At 38.8% G+C, this 17,437-nt stretch overlaps 1 protein-coding gene and 1 non-coding gene across 7 annotated transcripts in view; both read right to left on the reverse strand.

The window, feature by feature from the left end:
- LOC131236676 (uncharacterized) overlaps positions 1-17,437 on the reverse strand; it is a 106,457-nt gene that overhangs the window by 57,442 nt on the left and 31,578 nt on the right. For 5 of the 6 annotated variants that reach the window (XR_009166826.1, XR_009166825.1, XM_058233996.1 and 2 more), the window contains exons 6-7: positions 5,674-5,931; positions 5,260-5,403 (exon numbers count right to left, since the gene is read on the reverse strand). Coding sequence is in view for 4 of the 6 variants with exons in the window: in XM_058233996.1 (XP_058089979.1) it covers positions 5,260-5,403; positions 5,674-5,931 (402 nt within the window). In the remaining 2 variants the exon portion in view is untranslated. The remainder of the gene's footprint in view (positions 1-5,259; positions 5,404-5,673; positions 5,932-17,437) is intronic. The other variant, XM_058233998.1, reaches the window with a different exon arrangement.
- Positions 16,796-16,902, reverse strand: LOC131238433 (small nucleolar RNA R71). The gene has a single exon (XR_009167843.1). It is a non-coding gene; the product is annotated as a small nucleolar RNA R71 (small nucleolar RNA).

The following is a 17,437-nucleotide window of genomic DNA, read 5'->3' on the forward strand; positions in this document are numbered from 1 at the left end:
GCACCAATTTCTCTATGGCTAGGCAAGTACTCATGATCATGTTGAAGACCTCTTGTGCATGTGCAAGCATCTGAAAGACCCCACACTGGAAAGATGCACATGGGTTGCTTTAGGGTAGGATTTGGACCGTCGGATTCGAGGCACATGACGATCAGGCCATTGGATCGCACGGATCACATGATCGGGGCATTGACCATGGATCATTTTCATCATTATTGGACATTATTATCTTTTAGGATTTAGCTTATAATTTATTTATGTTTTGGACACCTTATGAGTGATTTTATTTGATTTTTTATTAAACTAGGGTTATTTTGATTAAAATTCATCAGATAGGGTTTAAATTGTAATTTTGAAAAGGTCTTGAGGCTATAAAAGAGGGGGGTGACATCCTCAGTACTAGGGTTTTTGAGGAAAAAAAAAAAACACAGAGAGAAAGCTCCTTGTTTTCTTTACTCATCTTCATGTGATGTGAGGGTGACTTTCATGTGAATTGGAAGGAAGATTGGTGCGAAGCTTATCTTCATCAACGGAAGTGCAATGCTTCCTTCTATCCCCCACATTCTCATCTCTTCATCAACAATCAAGGTATTCTTCACAGTTCTACAATCTTCTTTCCCCTTCATACCAAGCCATCAACATCCTCCCGATCTTAATCACTTATACATCCATCGACGAGCCAAACCCTAGAAACCCAAAACCCCACCAACCTAACCCACACGTGTGACTGTATGGCCACACATGTGAACCCATAAGGTTGGCCATACGGCCCCACCCTTGCTCCTTTGGCTTTCCACTACCTATACAATAAAACCCTACCTTCTCTTGTCCAAACCCTAACCCTAAACCTATAAATCCCAAATCTTCTTATTTCCTCAAATTACCAAACCCTAGTTCTTCGCAATCTTCAACTAAACCCAAATCCCTATATTCCCTTCATCCAAAACCCTAATTCATTTATCCTAGTACCTAAACCCTTTAACCCCTTACCCAATTTACCCCCATTAACCCTAATTCTAAGGTTTTTCCCCAATTTCCCTAAACCCTAATTTCACCCTAGGTAGTATTAGACATTTCCCTTTGAAATAAGCTTACTCAATGTTATTTGGATGTCCCTACATCCATTAGATCCTAGTTTCCCTTATTTAACGGTCTTGTAAGATGATGTTTGGTAACCTAGGCTTGAATTACGCATGATCTTCTCTTGGGATTTTCATATTTGTGATGATGGTAGCAAGCTTTGTGATTTTTATTACTTAATTTAATTTTGTTGGTTGATCTCACACAATATTTGAGTTCATGCATCGGTCCTACATCACCAATGTTATCGATATCGTGGAGCTACAAATTGATAGGGACATCTCGCGCACACGTACACCACCTACACACGTACACAAGGAAGAGGGCCCCACCATCAATCTGGATCGATGACGACATCCATAGAGGGCCTCCTAGTTAGAAGACTGTGTTTTGGTTCCTTAGAGTGGACCCAATCGTCATGTGGATCCACCATTAGATATCATGATCGTGGCCCACTACTCTAGATGATCTAGTACTTTGAGTTTTGCTTATTATTGTCATTAAGAATATCATGGACAGTTTAGATCGCTTTGATTAGCTGTTATTTTTGTTACTTTGTCTCTAAGTAATAGGGCGCACACATGGCGTGGCTTTTAGGGTATAGGTTTTTCTTATAAATAGGCAACCCCTTGTAGGTTTTTTTTTATTGAAGATTATGAATAAAATTTTGCATTTTCTTGCTTCTCTAATTCTCTGAGTTGTGGAAATCCAATTGGGTGTGAAACCCTCCCTTCTTCGAAGGGCTAACTATCGTGGTGCGAAGCTACATCCATCTCAAATCGCCCCCACCTCCTACCCTCAATATTCATCATCTCTCACAGCCATCCCATCTCCAAATCCATCCCTTTTTGCAGTTAATCCTTCCTCTACAGCAGATTTGGAGAATCAGGCCCTAAGGGAGAGCTGAAACTTCAGCAGAGCACCGTGAGCAGACCGGACGTCAGATCAACCTGAAACTTGGTGTGTGGGTGGCCCACCCCTGGCCGACCAAACCCAAGCTGACCTTTTTTGGGTTCATGGGACCCACACACGTGCGGACAAGATTCCAAGCATGTGCGTCTAGACCCCGCTGCTGTCCACACGTGTGGTACATCTCGGGTTCGTCTCTCTCATCTATTTCACTCCTCTCTCGTCTTATTTCCCTAACCCTAACCCTAGGTTATCCTAAATCCCAAGTTTTATTCCCCTTTTACAACCCTAGGGTTTCCCGAATTGAAACATATGAATCCCTTGGATTGGGAAAATAATCATTTACATGTGTGGATGAATCTACACTCTCCCTTGATCATTGTTTGGTCTATAATTTTAATTGATCCAGCCCTAGCATGTGTAAGTTTGGACCCTTGTAGATCTCCCTTGTTGAATGCTTAACTTTATGTGGGATGTGAAATTTTTGTGATTGTTTCTAAATTAGTATGATCTTAAGCCTGAAATTTTGCACATCATATTTAATTTCCATATCCTACATCACAGATACAGATAATATTGGGGATATTTCAATAATATCAGGGGATACTCTGAACAATAAGTGCAACTAATATTAGATTTCCCAGAAGAATCATACCATAGCTAAACATAGTTACCTAACAACAATTTTACGGGAAACAATCAAAGGCGATCATGGGAAAACTAGTGTTGATGAGGAACAAATTCATTAAATATGCAAGTGTTGACAATGACCTACTAACATCATGAAGTTGAATAAGCGATCATGAGCTATCATGGAAAGAAACAGAAGCCCAAAAGACCAATGTCTTATCCCCAACCCACAATGCATACAAAGTAGTCAAAAAGCATCACAACGTCATCCCAATTATTCTTGCACGGAATCAAACAGCGATGAGTAAAACAAGTTCAGGTTTCTCTGCTTGCATTAAGTAATCTCACCAGAATCTAATGGTGATGTTTGAAGTATCAATATCACATTATGTATCACACCCTTGGGATAGTCTGGAAACATCAGGAAATATTGCATGGATTGCGTAAATGTACCGCAACCTAAGGGAAACATTGCGTAGATTTCAGAAAGATTATTGAATTCTTTAGTAAAACTTCAGGAGAAGTTAAAAGGAACGTTATTACACACTTACCACTCACAACATTGAAAAGATAGGATAATAGTTTTTCATTGTCTAGGGGAGAAAACAATGCATTGTTGGTAGGTATGTAATTATGTGTTTTTTAACATATCCTGAAGTTTCACTGAAAAATTCAACCATTTTCCTTAAGTTTTCCCAAAGTTCCCCTCAGTCTACAAAATTTTACACAATACCAGTGATATTTCCTGATATATCCCAATTCCCACAAAATCTCACACTCTCAAAGAAGCAATGTCATTACTTAAAACAATGGTGCTGATCACACTGATGATGAAGAATTTCAAATTGAAGATGGGCTAGAAACACAGCTTCATGCTAATAGTGGAGAGTTGCTTGTTCTCAGGTGAGTGATGACAGTATGTAAGGAAGAAGAAACTGAACCATGGTTGAGATTGAGTATTTTTTATTCACGATGCACTTCAGGCAGCAAGGTGTGTGATGTGCTAACTGACGGGAACTTCTTTTCGCAGGAAATGGTAGATAAGCTAATGTTGAAAAGCGAAAAGCACGCGAAAACATACAATGGTACAAGATAGCATGGATCAATCATGATAATGAGGTAAAGTTTCTAAATGATATTTGGTTAACTTCACAGCTGGGGATGTCTATCCAGATTCCATATGGTGCAATGTGATAACCATGCATCCGTGCCATCTACTACTGGGACACCCATCGCAATTTGACTGCAAGACGGTCCACAATGGGGATAACAATATGTACACATTCTGGAAAGACAGCATCAAGAATAAGTTGCAAGTTGCAACCTCGACAAGACGAAGAATCATCCAAGGAGACTGCTAGTAACAAATGGAATATATTTGTGACACTAGCACCAGTAAGGCGAGTTCCAAGGAACATGAAAGTGGAAGCACGTAAAGATCCAGTTGCACATGACGATCGGGCAAACTCAAAGCAGTCAAGATTATTCCAACTGAGGGGGAATGACATGATCCTGCGAAGAGATTTTGGAGAAATTAATAGCAGGAAGGATTTTTTTTCTCTGATTGCAATATGGCCAAAGGCCTGCCACAATTTTTTATTGTAAAAGGTTTTTGTATTCAATGTTGAACGTCAATTGGCCAAAAGTCCTTCACTGCAAATGCAGGGTAACAAAAATGGCTGCAGGTTTTGACTCCTCTATCAGGAAGTTCAAACTGAACTTCGACAGATGTTCCTTGAGAAATCCGGGGCCTGCTGGCATCAGGGGAGCCATGCTCGATTCCATCAGTATGGTTATTGTGGAATTTTGGGACCCAATTGGCATCAGGGATCAAACTTATGCTAAAGCTGCCACGCTGTTAGAAGTAGTGAAGATTCCAATGAATATTTTTCCCAACAATTATGGAAGGTAACTCTAGTAATGTCATCTCTTGGGCAATGGTTGGATCCTGCCCTTGGATGTTCGACAACTTGATGAAGTGCAGAATGTACGTTGGGGCAGGATGGTTCATTTTGCAAAGGTCCCCCAGGGAAGAAAATTAGGAAGCAGACATTCGTGCAAAGATGGGTGTCGTCAGACATTGTTTTTCCATCTTCAACAATAGATTTATGGTTTAAGTCTTTTGTTTCTATTAAGCTTCTTGGGAGCTAGCTGAGGGGCCTTTCTTTTCATTTGTTCTGCGTGTTAGGCATTTTTCTAACATGGACCATAAGGAGGGTGCCTCCATTGTATTTTCTTTTCTTTTACTGTTCGGTCTCCTTCTGAATAAAATTTCACAGATCATCCATTAAAAAAAATGGCGAGATCCAATAGAAATGGGAGATCCCATCAAGGCAATCCAACCATTGGTGCTTCTTAGATTGGTCTTGCATATCCCCATATCATATCATTATCTAATGACATGGAATCTGACATGGATTCTCAGGTTGCTGTTGTTGTTGGGGGATTGGGAGGCTTGTAGAAGGGATTTGTGGAAAAAATGAAATCTCGAATAATTTGTATGATTGGTAAAGGAGCCCAACTCACATTTTGCTCAAAGAAGAGGTCACACAACTGCTCATTCAGAATTTCTGTGGCACATTAACTCCTCAAGGTGTTTAAAAAAACAAAGGAACTAAAACATAAAGGAGCCCAACTCACATTTTCATGTCCATTAGTCCCATCTAGCATAAAGTAGTATTTCAATGCAGATTCATACTGCCCAAGATTCATAAATGAATCTGCAACTTCAGTAATTAACTCTCCGTGATCAGCTTTCTCCATTTGCAAATCCACGAGTAGAATCTGCAAAACAATTGATAGCATTCTTTAACAAGGAACAAGTATCTGTAAACCAATACAGAAGTAATACCCTGGACAAATACACTAAGTTTGACACTTCAAACATGTGTATTTAATATCTGCAACATACATATAGCTTCACCATTAGAGAAATGCTAGAAAAGTTCAACCACACGAAAAGGTAAGATAGACAGCAGATAGTAGAAGCAGATTGAGATCAAGTAGTTCCACAAAAAATTGTAGTAGTTATACAACAAACAGGAGGCAGCAAACCTCAGCCTTCTCCATATTGCCAAGATAAGCTTGGCAAATTCCTTCCTTAACAGTCAGACATAATGGGAATTTGTTGCTAGAGCAGTAAACCGAGCGTGCATTCTCAATCTGCAGAAGTGCTTTAACATGTTGTTTATTTTCCATGTATATGCTTGCTAGCAGATTAACTATACTCAAATCAATTTCTGTTGGATGATATTTAATATAGTCTTCCAGAGTGTTGATAGCCCGCTCAACCTGGCCGCACTTCTGGTACATCTGAAAGAAGCCAAATCAAAATTTTCAGGGTCATGGTGAATCCCCTAAAAGCTTTCCTAGATAAATATACTGGACTGAAATTTTCAAAGGCCACACCAATTAGTTCGGAGTGACATTACTGTGTATGCATGCAATTAAAAGACATCTTAGAAAGCATGCCCGGACAGGTTAGGGTGGTATCAATAGCGTGCGCATGCACAAGCAGACACACAAGCACATACACAAGTAAAATCCAAAAATAAATGACAGCAAATGCACAAAAACCCAAGAATGTCCCTCATAAGGAACTCGCAGGTGCTCGTGTAATTCTAAGCTACATTCTCCCCAATTGGAAATATATGCAAGCTATATCTTTTAATGCATATGTAAAATGATATAGAACAAGCAAGGAAATGTGGATGACCAGCCATGCTTTATGGAACAGAATGCTGGCCAGTTAAGGAACAACATCTTCATAGAATGAGCATAGCTGAAACAAGGATGTTAAGATGGATGAGTGGCAGGATGAGGAAGGATAGAATTAGAAATGAATGCATTCAGAGGACCTTAGGAGTCATACCAATACGTAATAAGATGAGGGAAAGTAGACTAGGATCGTTTGGCAATGTGCTACCAAGACGAAGAACTGCATCAGTTAGGCGTGAGTTGGTTCAAGTTGAAGACTCAAAGGGCGGGTTTAAGGTCCAAAAGGATGTGGGTGAACTATGGTTTAACTGAGGATATGATCCTTCATAGAGAGGAATGGTGGAACAAGATTATTGACCCGAATTAGCTGGGATAAGGCTTAGATGATGATGATGAAGCAAGGAAATGACCATGAGAGAATTTTAAAGCATAAATATAAATATCTATCAACATGTGCCTCTCAAAATGTGTGCCTATCAACACTCCATAAAGCCAAAGAGTGGTAACAAATCAGAGTATCATCTGCGTTGCTATCATCATATAGTCTTGCCACAACTATCAGGGTCAGCTTTAAAAATCCTAATTGACCAATCATTCCAATCTAAGGTCCTATCCTAGGTAAGGTACAAGCCTCCATATCCCTTCTCACTACCTCAATCAGAAGTCCTTTCAAGTCTTCCACTCGTCCTCCTCTTCGGGCTGTTCAACCCAAATAAAAGGTCCCCTTTTACAAGGGCGGTCTCTGGTTTTCATAACACCTGCCCAAACCATCCCAACTGACTTCCGTATCACATACTAGAGCTACTTTAGATTGCCTCATTCTTGATTCTCCGTTTCAACATCCCACTCTCTCCATCGTTTTGAATTACAGAGCGACGGTAAAGTAACAAAATCAATTGCTTTCAAGTATCTATTGGCCATCAATTTAACTAAAACCTCACCTCTATAGCTCGTCCTACTAAAGTTGCAGTCCGAATAACATATCTTGGTTCTACTAATTTCTAAACCTCTAGAACCCAGAACCTTCCTCCAAACTTCTAATTAGATCCTCTATCATCTTGTCAACTATCTCCATGTCATCTTGGATACAGGCAGTTAGTTCATTCATAATAACTGCAAAAGGTTAGGGCCTGTTTGATTTTCCATGTAACAGGTAATTACCTGTTAAATGGGTAATAATTACTTACCCAGGTAATTACCGCATTGGAAACGATGCAGATGTGACTGCTTAACTTTTGGGCACTAGAACCAAGGATGGTTGCCAAATGAATGTAGGGCCCACTGTGATATATGTGGCATATCCACACCGTTCATCCTATATGTCAGCCACATTTAGGGTATGAACCCAAAAATGAGGCAAATCCAAAGCTCAAGTGGACCACACCACAGGAAACTGTGATAAATCATTCACCCACCGTTAAATACTTCTTGAGGCTCCTAGATACTTTGGATGAAGCTGATATTTGTGTTTTCCTCTTATCCATGCCTGTGTGACCTAATGAAGGGTTTAGATGACAAATAAACTCCATTGTGGGCATGGTGAAAGAAATAGCTTTCAATGGTGGACATTTCACCGACACTATTTCCTTTGGTGTGGGCCAATTGCGCGTTGGATCTGCCCCTGTTTTCAGATGATGCCCCAAAATGTTCATCTAAAATGGATGGATGGCATGGATATGTCAAACATATCACAGTGCGGCCCACAAATTTAAGTCAATTTTTTTGTACGATTTTACAAAGAAGAAATACAGCCTGGTTATCAAACACATTCAATAGTAATAATTACTCGTTTACCGTGTATTTACCATTACAATGGAAAATCAAACAGGGCCTTACGGAATTAGTGCCGACCACTGATGGAGACCTTCATTACAAGGAACACTCTCGTCTCACCAGAAGTCATTCTCACTCTTGTAGCAGCACCACATCAATGTCTTTAGCGGTGTTTTGATTTATATTTTTCCGAAACCCCTTTCTTTCTCTTCACCCACCACATTACCTCCCTAGGTAATGCTTATCCAAATCTATAAAAACCATGAGGAGATTTTTCCTCCTCTTTGTACAATTGTACAAAGTAAGAAATAGCTTCATGATTAATCTAGCATGAAGCCAAAATGATTCCGTGATATCCTTGTTTTTTCCTTGTAACCTCATTCCACCATTCCGTCCGACTGTCCCTGAGCTTCACAATAGTTAATGCAACTTCGGTGTATCTTCTTTATTCTTTTTTTTTTTTTTTACACACACACACACCACAGTGGGATTTCACCACAATGGGTACTCAAACCCATGACTTCATGTTGAAACTCTTGTGAGTCTACCACCAAGGCATGCGTATCTTCTTTATTCTTGTAAATAGGTAACATACATGATCCTTATCCACAAATTTGACATTCCCAATCTACAAACTTCATTGAAAAAACTAACAAAAAATAATCTGATTTTCCCATCTTCTTCTATCGATCATTGGTATTCCATTTGTCCACAAAGCCTTTTTTTTTCTTTTTAGGTTGTGTTTACTTCCCTTGCCGAATTGTATGATAATATACATGCCCTCCTAACCCCTTTAGGCTCTAAGGCTCCTTGTTCCACCCTTCTGTCGGAATCTTCATTCAATAACACCTAAAAGTACCATCACCATTTCTCCCTGATCGGGTTGTCAACAGGTATGGTTTAGGTCAGGTCTTATAGTACCATACACGAGCCAACCATGTGTGGCTCTTGTCAGGTCCGAGTCCTTTTAGATCTAGGTCTAGTTTTGGGAGGCCCGAACTTGGATCTAGCCAAGTTTGGGTATCTATTAGGTTTTCGGATCTATGTTTCAAGTTGGGATCAGGGCAAATAAGAGCATTCACATAGGCCTGCCCAATGGATGGATTATATCACACACAAATGTGCCACTTTGAAACATGCATGGTGTATCAACAGGCTCTCTTACATGTGTGTGGCTCAGGAAACCTCTTTTTTTCTTTTCTTTTCTTTTCTTTTTCTTCTCTCTTTTTTTGCTAGAATAATCAATATGTATTAAGCATATATAATTTTACTATTAAAACTAACTCAACCAAACCCAGACCTGATTAGACCCCACCAATTTTATCTGGGTCCCACATGGACTGGACCAAAAACCTAATTAGACCCGGTTTTTAACCAAGCCCGGCTGGGAGCCCCAAACCCAACTGAATTTCTTAACGGATCTGATAAATGGGACGTGGACCCACTAAAAACGAGTCGAATTCATTCGAAACTCATGGGTCTAGACAATAATTGACAGCCCGACTCCCAGATCTCACAATATTTGACAAGACTCTCTGGTCATCACTCTCAATGCATCTCTTTTGGTTTATGCCACAACTTTTCCTCTCCCTCATTTTGCTAGTTTATGGATATTTTCATCTTTTTCTTTATGGTTAATGATCCTTGCTTGAGAAAAGAAATTATAAAAATACATAACAAGAGTGACAAAAGCCTCCACCCACTAGCTAAGAATACTGCTAGACGTCATCTTTGGCACCATAAAACGGCGCTGACCATAACATCCGCACCTTTACTACACTATACACATTGTAACAACCATAAAAACATATAGGCATTCGTACACGCTTGTGCACACACAATCATAAATCATGTAAAACATAGTGACACTTAGACACATCAAAACCAAAGAGGAGTATCCTCAAAATATCATTTTCTCACATTATTTATCCTTTCGCATGTTCTAAGGTTTGAATCTCATCTGTCTTGCTTTCCAAAATCCTCTTTGCTTAGCTCAAAAAAAAATCTTGATTTCCTTGGACATTTTCCTTTCAAAATCTTGAATTCTTGTTCCTTTCTTTTAAATTCTTGATTTTCTTGATTTTTCTTCTTTGAATTCTTGAAAACATTGTTTTAGTGATGGAATTCTAGTGTTAAGTGTGTAATCTATTGAAAACCCCGCGTTATGTATCAATCTCTTGAAAATTTAGGGTTCTTTACATTAAAATCAGATTTTCTGCAATCCCAAGGGGTTACTATGTAATTTCCTAGAACTCTAGGACTGTTTTGTACTGTTCCCAAAATTCCATCATGGGGTTTTCTTTACAAATTTTCTAGCATTGTTTTGTAAATTTCAGATATTCAGGACTTTCAGGTGTAAATTTCCAGATTTACAAATTTAAAACATCGCGTGGTATATTCAATATCTATCTAATTGGAATTTTGATAGAGAAGGAATTATTTACCGTGTTTTAAATATTTGAAATTCATGGATTGGTTTATATGCACTACGAATTTGATTGAAGAAGAGCAATCATGGGATGTTTATATTATTTTCAAAAGCATGCAATCATTATAGTCATGTCGTGGAATTCTTATCGTGTTTGGAACACCAGAAAGTAGGTGGGGTGATTGAGTCCCTTGGGTTGAAAATCCCTAAAAGCATAAATAAGGCGATCGAGACCCTTGTGTTGAAAGTCCCCGAAGCCTAATTGGTACCTTTTGGTTTCCCCATTGAGTGAAGGCCAAGTGAGTTAGCATGATGAATTGCAAAAGACCACCTATGAAGGCCGGGTGGGGTAGAGATTTGACCAGCCTACATATGAATGGACCACCCATGGAGTGGAGACCAGGTGGATGAGCATGGTTGATTTGCGAAAGGACACCTATGCAGGCCGGGTGGGTTTCTTTTTAGTAGAATGTTGGCCGACTGGTGTGAAACGGCCCTGATGTTCAAAGAATGAATTGTATTGATTGTGGTGGATTATTTCATAAACAGCTCGTTTCTATTTATTCATGCTTTATCTCATACAATTCTGCATTGAAATCTTCGGTTATTTAATCTGTAAATTTCAAGCACTGGACAAGAATTTTCAATGTTTTGATCAACCTGTTTTACTCCGAATAAATATCCATTAGAACTTTGTTATTCAGTTTTTTATTTCAAGCTTTGCGTAAAAATTTACGATAGTTTTTTTATAAATATGTTTTATTTACATCGAATGTGTTTTCAAACTTGTGTTGAGATTTTCTCACTAAGCTTTGCAGCTTACACCCTTTTGGGATTTTAAATTTAAGGATCACGATCTTGTCGAGGAGCACAAGGAGTGGATGCTTTAGCTATATTTATTTTTCTTTCTTTTTTAAGGTTTAATTTTGTTTTGAAATTTCAAAATTAATTGTAAAGGACAGATAGTTGAAGAGTGATTAAGACATGGATTGTGGTGATGATGATTTGGATATTTTATTGTTATTTTAGTTAATGGTTATTGGTTTAATTATTGAAAGTGTATATTGTATAGAATGCTTTTATGAGATGGTTTTGTGGAATTATGGTTTATGAATAATTAATTTATGAGTCATATCCTTGAGTGTACTCAAGCTTTCATGAAAATATAGAGATATTTCTTCTGTTGTTAGTTCAACTTCTGATGTAAAATGATGGTGGCCCATCCTTCTCACACATGGCAATGATGTAGACTATCCAGACCATCCAATAGTGGGTCCTATTGTACATGAGAATATTTGCACATGTAATGTACCCATTTCAGACGATCTTAAGCATCAATAAAAGGGCCTCCACATCTACGGTTGAGAACTTATGGCTGTTTTAAATGATGCAAAACTCACGTTTTAAACAAATATCTTAAAAGTTTAAAACAAGTGGGTTTTGAAAGAGGGCTTTCAAAACCCTAATGCTCAATAACAACAACTCCCACCCCCCTCCTTCAAAACCCTAATACTCGACAACAACACCCCTCCAGCAACCATTGCGTAATCGTTTTTTAATACCTTGCCTATGACTGACGCTTCAGTCCCCGTCCCTGGAATCTCGATTGACCGATACTGACAACTACTGACATTTCTAAATGCTAATGGGAACTCAGCTTCTGCAAATCTTACCGGTAGTCATTCTTCTTCCCTCTCTGCTTTTCCTTCCTCTCCCACCGCATGGATTATAGACAGTGGAGCAATTGATCATATGACACCTACCTTATCATCTCTTGCGGATCCATTATGTTTTACTAAAGCTGAGCCTGTCAAACTTCCAAATGGTGATGTCACCCCCATTATTCATGTTGGCTCTATTCATTTGTCAAAACATTTAGCCTAACATGATGTTTCATGTGTTTTCAACTTTGATTTTAATCTTTTGTCTGCTAGCAAACTAACCCAGAATCTCAATTGTGCTGTGACTTTCCAACTTTATGTCTTTCAGGACCTGGCATCAAGTAAGCTGATTGGAGTGGATGAAGTATGAGATCGACTCCACCATTAGCTTCCATCACCGACCATCACACTCATAGAGATGCCCGTTGCTCGTCTTCCTAGCTCCTACCTTTGGCATATGAGCTTAGGACACCCCTCTGCAGCTGACCTCTCTCATCACTTCTCTACCTCCAATACTATTTTTCTTTTATTTCTCATTATGATGTTTGCAATTTGTTAAACGAACTCGTCGTACTTTTTCACTTGAGTTATAATAGGAGTACTCATATATTTGATTTAATTTATTATGATATTTTGGGTGAATATCCCACGCCCTCTCATACTAGAGCACATTATTTCCTCACCATTGTGGATGATTACTCTCGTTGCACTTGGGTGTACCTTATGAATTACAAATCTGAAGTGTTCTCCTCACTATAAAAAAATAATAATAATAAATAAAAATTGTGTCATGGTTCAGACTCAATTCCAAAGTCAGGTTCGACAAATCCAAGTTTTTATTGGAGCCAAATTCCTATCCCATTGAATGCAATCTTTTTTTCCACGAAAATGGGATCATCCATCAACCCTATGTTGAGACGCCCCAAGAGAATGGGCTCACAGAACCTAAGCACAAACACCTCCTTGAGATAGCTCAAGCATTGAGATTCCAAGCACATCTACCCTTATCTTTTGGGGGAGAATGTCTTCTAACAGTCACCTATCTAATCAACCACACACCCACTCCTAACTTAGATGGTAAAAAACCATATGAATGCTCTTCAAATGCCAATCGACTTATGATCATCTCCATGCATTTGGATGTTTGAGCTATGCAAACAAACTTGGCACCCATCGTTACAAAAATTTTCCCCATGCCTCCAAATGTGCTTTTGTTGGATATCCTTTTAATCAGCATGGCTACAAAGTTTGTGAACTTGAACAGAATTTCATCTTTACCTCTCGAGATGTTATTTTCGTTAAAGCTACATTTCCCTTCAAAGACATTCTTTCCACACGTAACGTCCCTCCTATTAATCCAATGCCCATCCATGAACCACAACCTAATACCAACCTTCCAACTCAAAACCTTGATACCGATGAGGGTCGAATATTGCATATCAGACCCCAATTATGGCTTGATTTTACGTATATGATAATGCTTAATGGAGTATTTTAATTATATTTTTGTTGCAGGATGAAATCAGGAGCGTTAATGGAAAAAGAGTACTACAAGCGTGGATTTGATGCTCCGAAGTCACCAGAGCAAGGCACGCATTCCAGAGGACAAATATTGAATAATTTACACGCTAGGGATCCGAGGAAATCAAGCCATTCACATTAAAATGACCCGAAATTAGTCCAGAATGCAAGATCACAGGGGTTCCGCCATCCGATTGACACGAAACTCCATACATGGGATGGGGATCATAAATTAACCGTACAAATTAAATTTCAGCCATTGAATCACTGAGGAAGTGGCCCAACGGCCAGATCAGCCCCTTAATTCATTAAGTGGGGCCCACCGGATAACAGGATATGCTTCAAATTTGGTCTTAACCCCTTAATTGGGGAGACAAAACAGATGGACGGTGAAGATTTCTCATAAGCATCACAGAGGGCCCTGTATGTGCAGCATGTGCATACACCATGTATACGTGCCCACCAAGCACGAAACCAGCTAAGGCGGGTTAGCAGGCGTTGACCCATGTCTCCTTTCTAAAACGGCAATTGCCATTTTCATTTAGCATAACGGATGAAAAGTCCATTTTTACGGACCTCTGTGGGGCCCACCCATGGCGCGTACGTCTGATCCAATCCATCCATCGTGTAGAAGGATTTGAGCACTGAAAAAATGATTTATATTTTATGCCCATACGTGCACACGTGTACGATATAAAGGCCACAAACAGACTGCCCTGCAACGTTTAATAGTGATTTTATTGTGATTTTTTCTCTGGGCCACATCAAGAGACATTCAAAACCATCCATTCTTGACTAAACTTTCGTCCTGAATTTAATGGATGGGGTGGATTTTCCTGAAAATACTTCTGTGGGGCCCACTGATCACAACAGCGAAAGAGTGCGAAAGCTTTCGCACATCCGTGAAATCTGGTTTTCCAGGCGGTTGTGTGCCACCATCTTTGATCATATGGCAGATCTGAACCGTCCATCGTATAGATCACCCAAACACGTCCTAAGAGACATTGATTTTACAGACAAAGTGCAAGAAAGATGGGAGTTTGAAGGCACCGAACTTTGCTGTGAAAAGGGTTTAGCACAGACCGACTTCAGCACTCCACCACCCATCCTTGCTGAATAAAAGGAGGCTGGGACGTCTAGGGGTGGAGAGGAGATCCAGGGAGAGCTTAGTTTGGAGAGAAGACAGAGAAGAGAAGAAAAAAAAAGGAAGAAAGAGAGCAAAGGAGCTTGACGTGAAGCAATCAAAGGGATGTGTTTGTTTTCTATTATATTTTTCTTTCCAGATTCTTTGTGCCATCCCATGAGTTGTTAATTTCTTAGCTAGGGCTGAGATGATGCCCCTAATTTGAATGACTCTTGTATGTGTTGATTTTATCTGAATTTGATTGGTTTGTTTCTTTCTCTAGTGTGCTTAACTGAAATCTCCATACTTCTCCATTCTACGAGCTTAACCAAAGTCTAGTTATGAATAGTTTTCTATAGAGGAAGAAACAAGAATCTACATCTCTTCATGCCTGACCATGGATGGAAAGATGTGATCCATATGCTTTAAGGGATTATACATTCTGTGTGCCCGACCAAGGACATAGTTTGTGATTTATTTAATTTATATCAATCTGAATAGGGTGAATCAACAGGTAAAACAAGGGTTAGGATAATTAGGGGTGGATTCGAAAGTCCTAGCCTTCTCCTTGATTGAATTTTTCTTATTATTCTCGATTATTTTCTGTATATGTGTTAATAGTTTGCTCAATTATTTGTTGGATTAGTTAAGAAGAATCGTAGATTTAAATTGTGACAACCAGTCCTCGTGAGAATGATCTCGTAATACGTACCATATTTACATCTGATTCGTATACTTGCGAGTTTAAAATCATTTAAATCAGATTGGTTTAAAAATAAAACATCAAGTTTTTGGCGCCGTTGCCAGGGACTGTTTCGGTCCAATTGGATTTAGGATTCTCTCTTATCATAATTCATAGTCTTAGGTTTTTACTACCTTTAGGTTAATTTTTCTTTTTAGAAACTAACCTATTTCGTGTTTTGTAGGGTCCTGACATAAACTTCTAATTTGGTAATCTATTTCTAAATTCTCTACTTTTTCTAATTTCTATTTTTAGAATTAGGGTTTTATTTTTTTAGAAATTTTCTATTTCTAGGCTTTCTTTTTTAGAAATTTTCTATTTTCTAATTTTAGATTTTGATTCTTCTTTCAAGTAACTTTCTATTTTCTAGTTTTAGAAATTTTTTCCTTTTTAGAAACTAACTTAGCTTTTTATTTCTAGGATTAGAAACTTTCTTTTTAAGAAATTAACCATTGCTTAGGATTTTTCTAGCATTATTTTAGGAATTTTAATTTATTTTCGTTTTTATTATGTTTACAGGAATTGAGGAAGGAAGCTGCTAAATAAGATTGTCTTCAAAAGGAGGAGCTCTCAAATCTTTAGACATTCATCATCTCCTTTTCCGGATTCTTCCTTCCAATTCTCGTTTACATAGCTTTCTCTTGTTTTTAGGAATTCATAATTTTTATTTTTAGTTTTATTTCTCTTAGGTTGCATCTTAGTTTAGTTTTCTTTCTTACATTGCAATAACATAGTTTATGCTAGGACGTAGATCTCTGAACATAGAACTAGCACCTTTTGATCCTGAAATAGAAAGAACCTTTCGTAGAAGATTTAGAAACATCCTATTTGAAATGGCGGACGAGAATGGAAATAAAGCTCTTAGAGATTATTCAGCTCCTATCCAATTTAATGCGCCTTCATGCATAGAGTTGCCAGCCACCACGACAGCACACTTTGAACTCAAACCTGGGGTCATACAATTGTTGCCCTCCTTTTATGGTTTAGATAAGGAGGATCCATATCATCATGTGAAAGAATTCTTAGATATTTGCTCCACCTGTAAGTTCCAAAACTTTTCAGATGATTCGATCCGTTTGCACCTTTTTCCTTTTTCTTTAAAGGATAAGGCGAAAGCATGGTTGAATTCTCTAGGAGTTGGGTCTATCACTACATGGGACCAACTGTCTAAGAAGTTCTTAAACAAGTTTTTCCCGGTTCACAAAACTAATGCTCTCCGTAGAGAAATTACGAATTTCACACAAAAAGAGGGTGAATACTTTCATGAATGTTGGGAAAGATGGAAGGACTTACTTCTTAAATGTCCACACCATGGTTTTGAGAAGTGGCAACAGGTTTAATACTTCTATGACGGTTTGACACTCCAAAACCGTCGCATGGTTGATGCCACCAGTGGAGGGTCATTCATGACCAAAAGTGATGTCGAAGCGTGGAATTTCTTTGAAACCTTATGTGAAAATTTCCAGCAATGAGACTACTCAAATAGAGGTGAAAGAAGTCCCCAACCACAGAAGAAAGGTGGTATATATGAGGTAGGAGTCATGCCAGATCTTTATGCTAAGATTGATAGCCTGACAGAGAAAGTGGATGCTTTGATGATGAATAATGGACCTCCACAAACAACTCAAATTTAGTCATGTGCCATATGTTCCAGTCCCGCCCATCCTACGCAGTCTTGTCCATCTAGTGTAGCATTTTCAGAATTTCTCTCTGAACAGGTACATGCTATGAACACCTTTTGGAGACCTGGGAATGATCCTTACTCAGACACCTACAATCCAGGGTGGGCTCGGCATCCAAATTTTTCTTGGGCAAAAGGACCACAACAAGGAGGACCATCTGGAAATTCTCCA

The sequence above is a fragment of the Magnolia sinica genome, chromosome 2 (genome assembly GCF_029962835.1).
Source record: "Magnolia sinica isolate HGM2019 chromosome 2, MsV1, whole genome shotgun sequence".
NCBI lineage: Eukaryota > Viridiplantae > Streptophyta > Magnoliopsida > Magnoliales > Magnoliaceae > Magnolia > Magnolia sinica.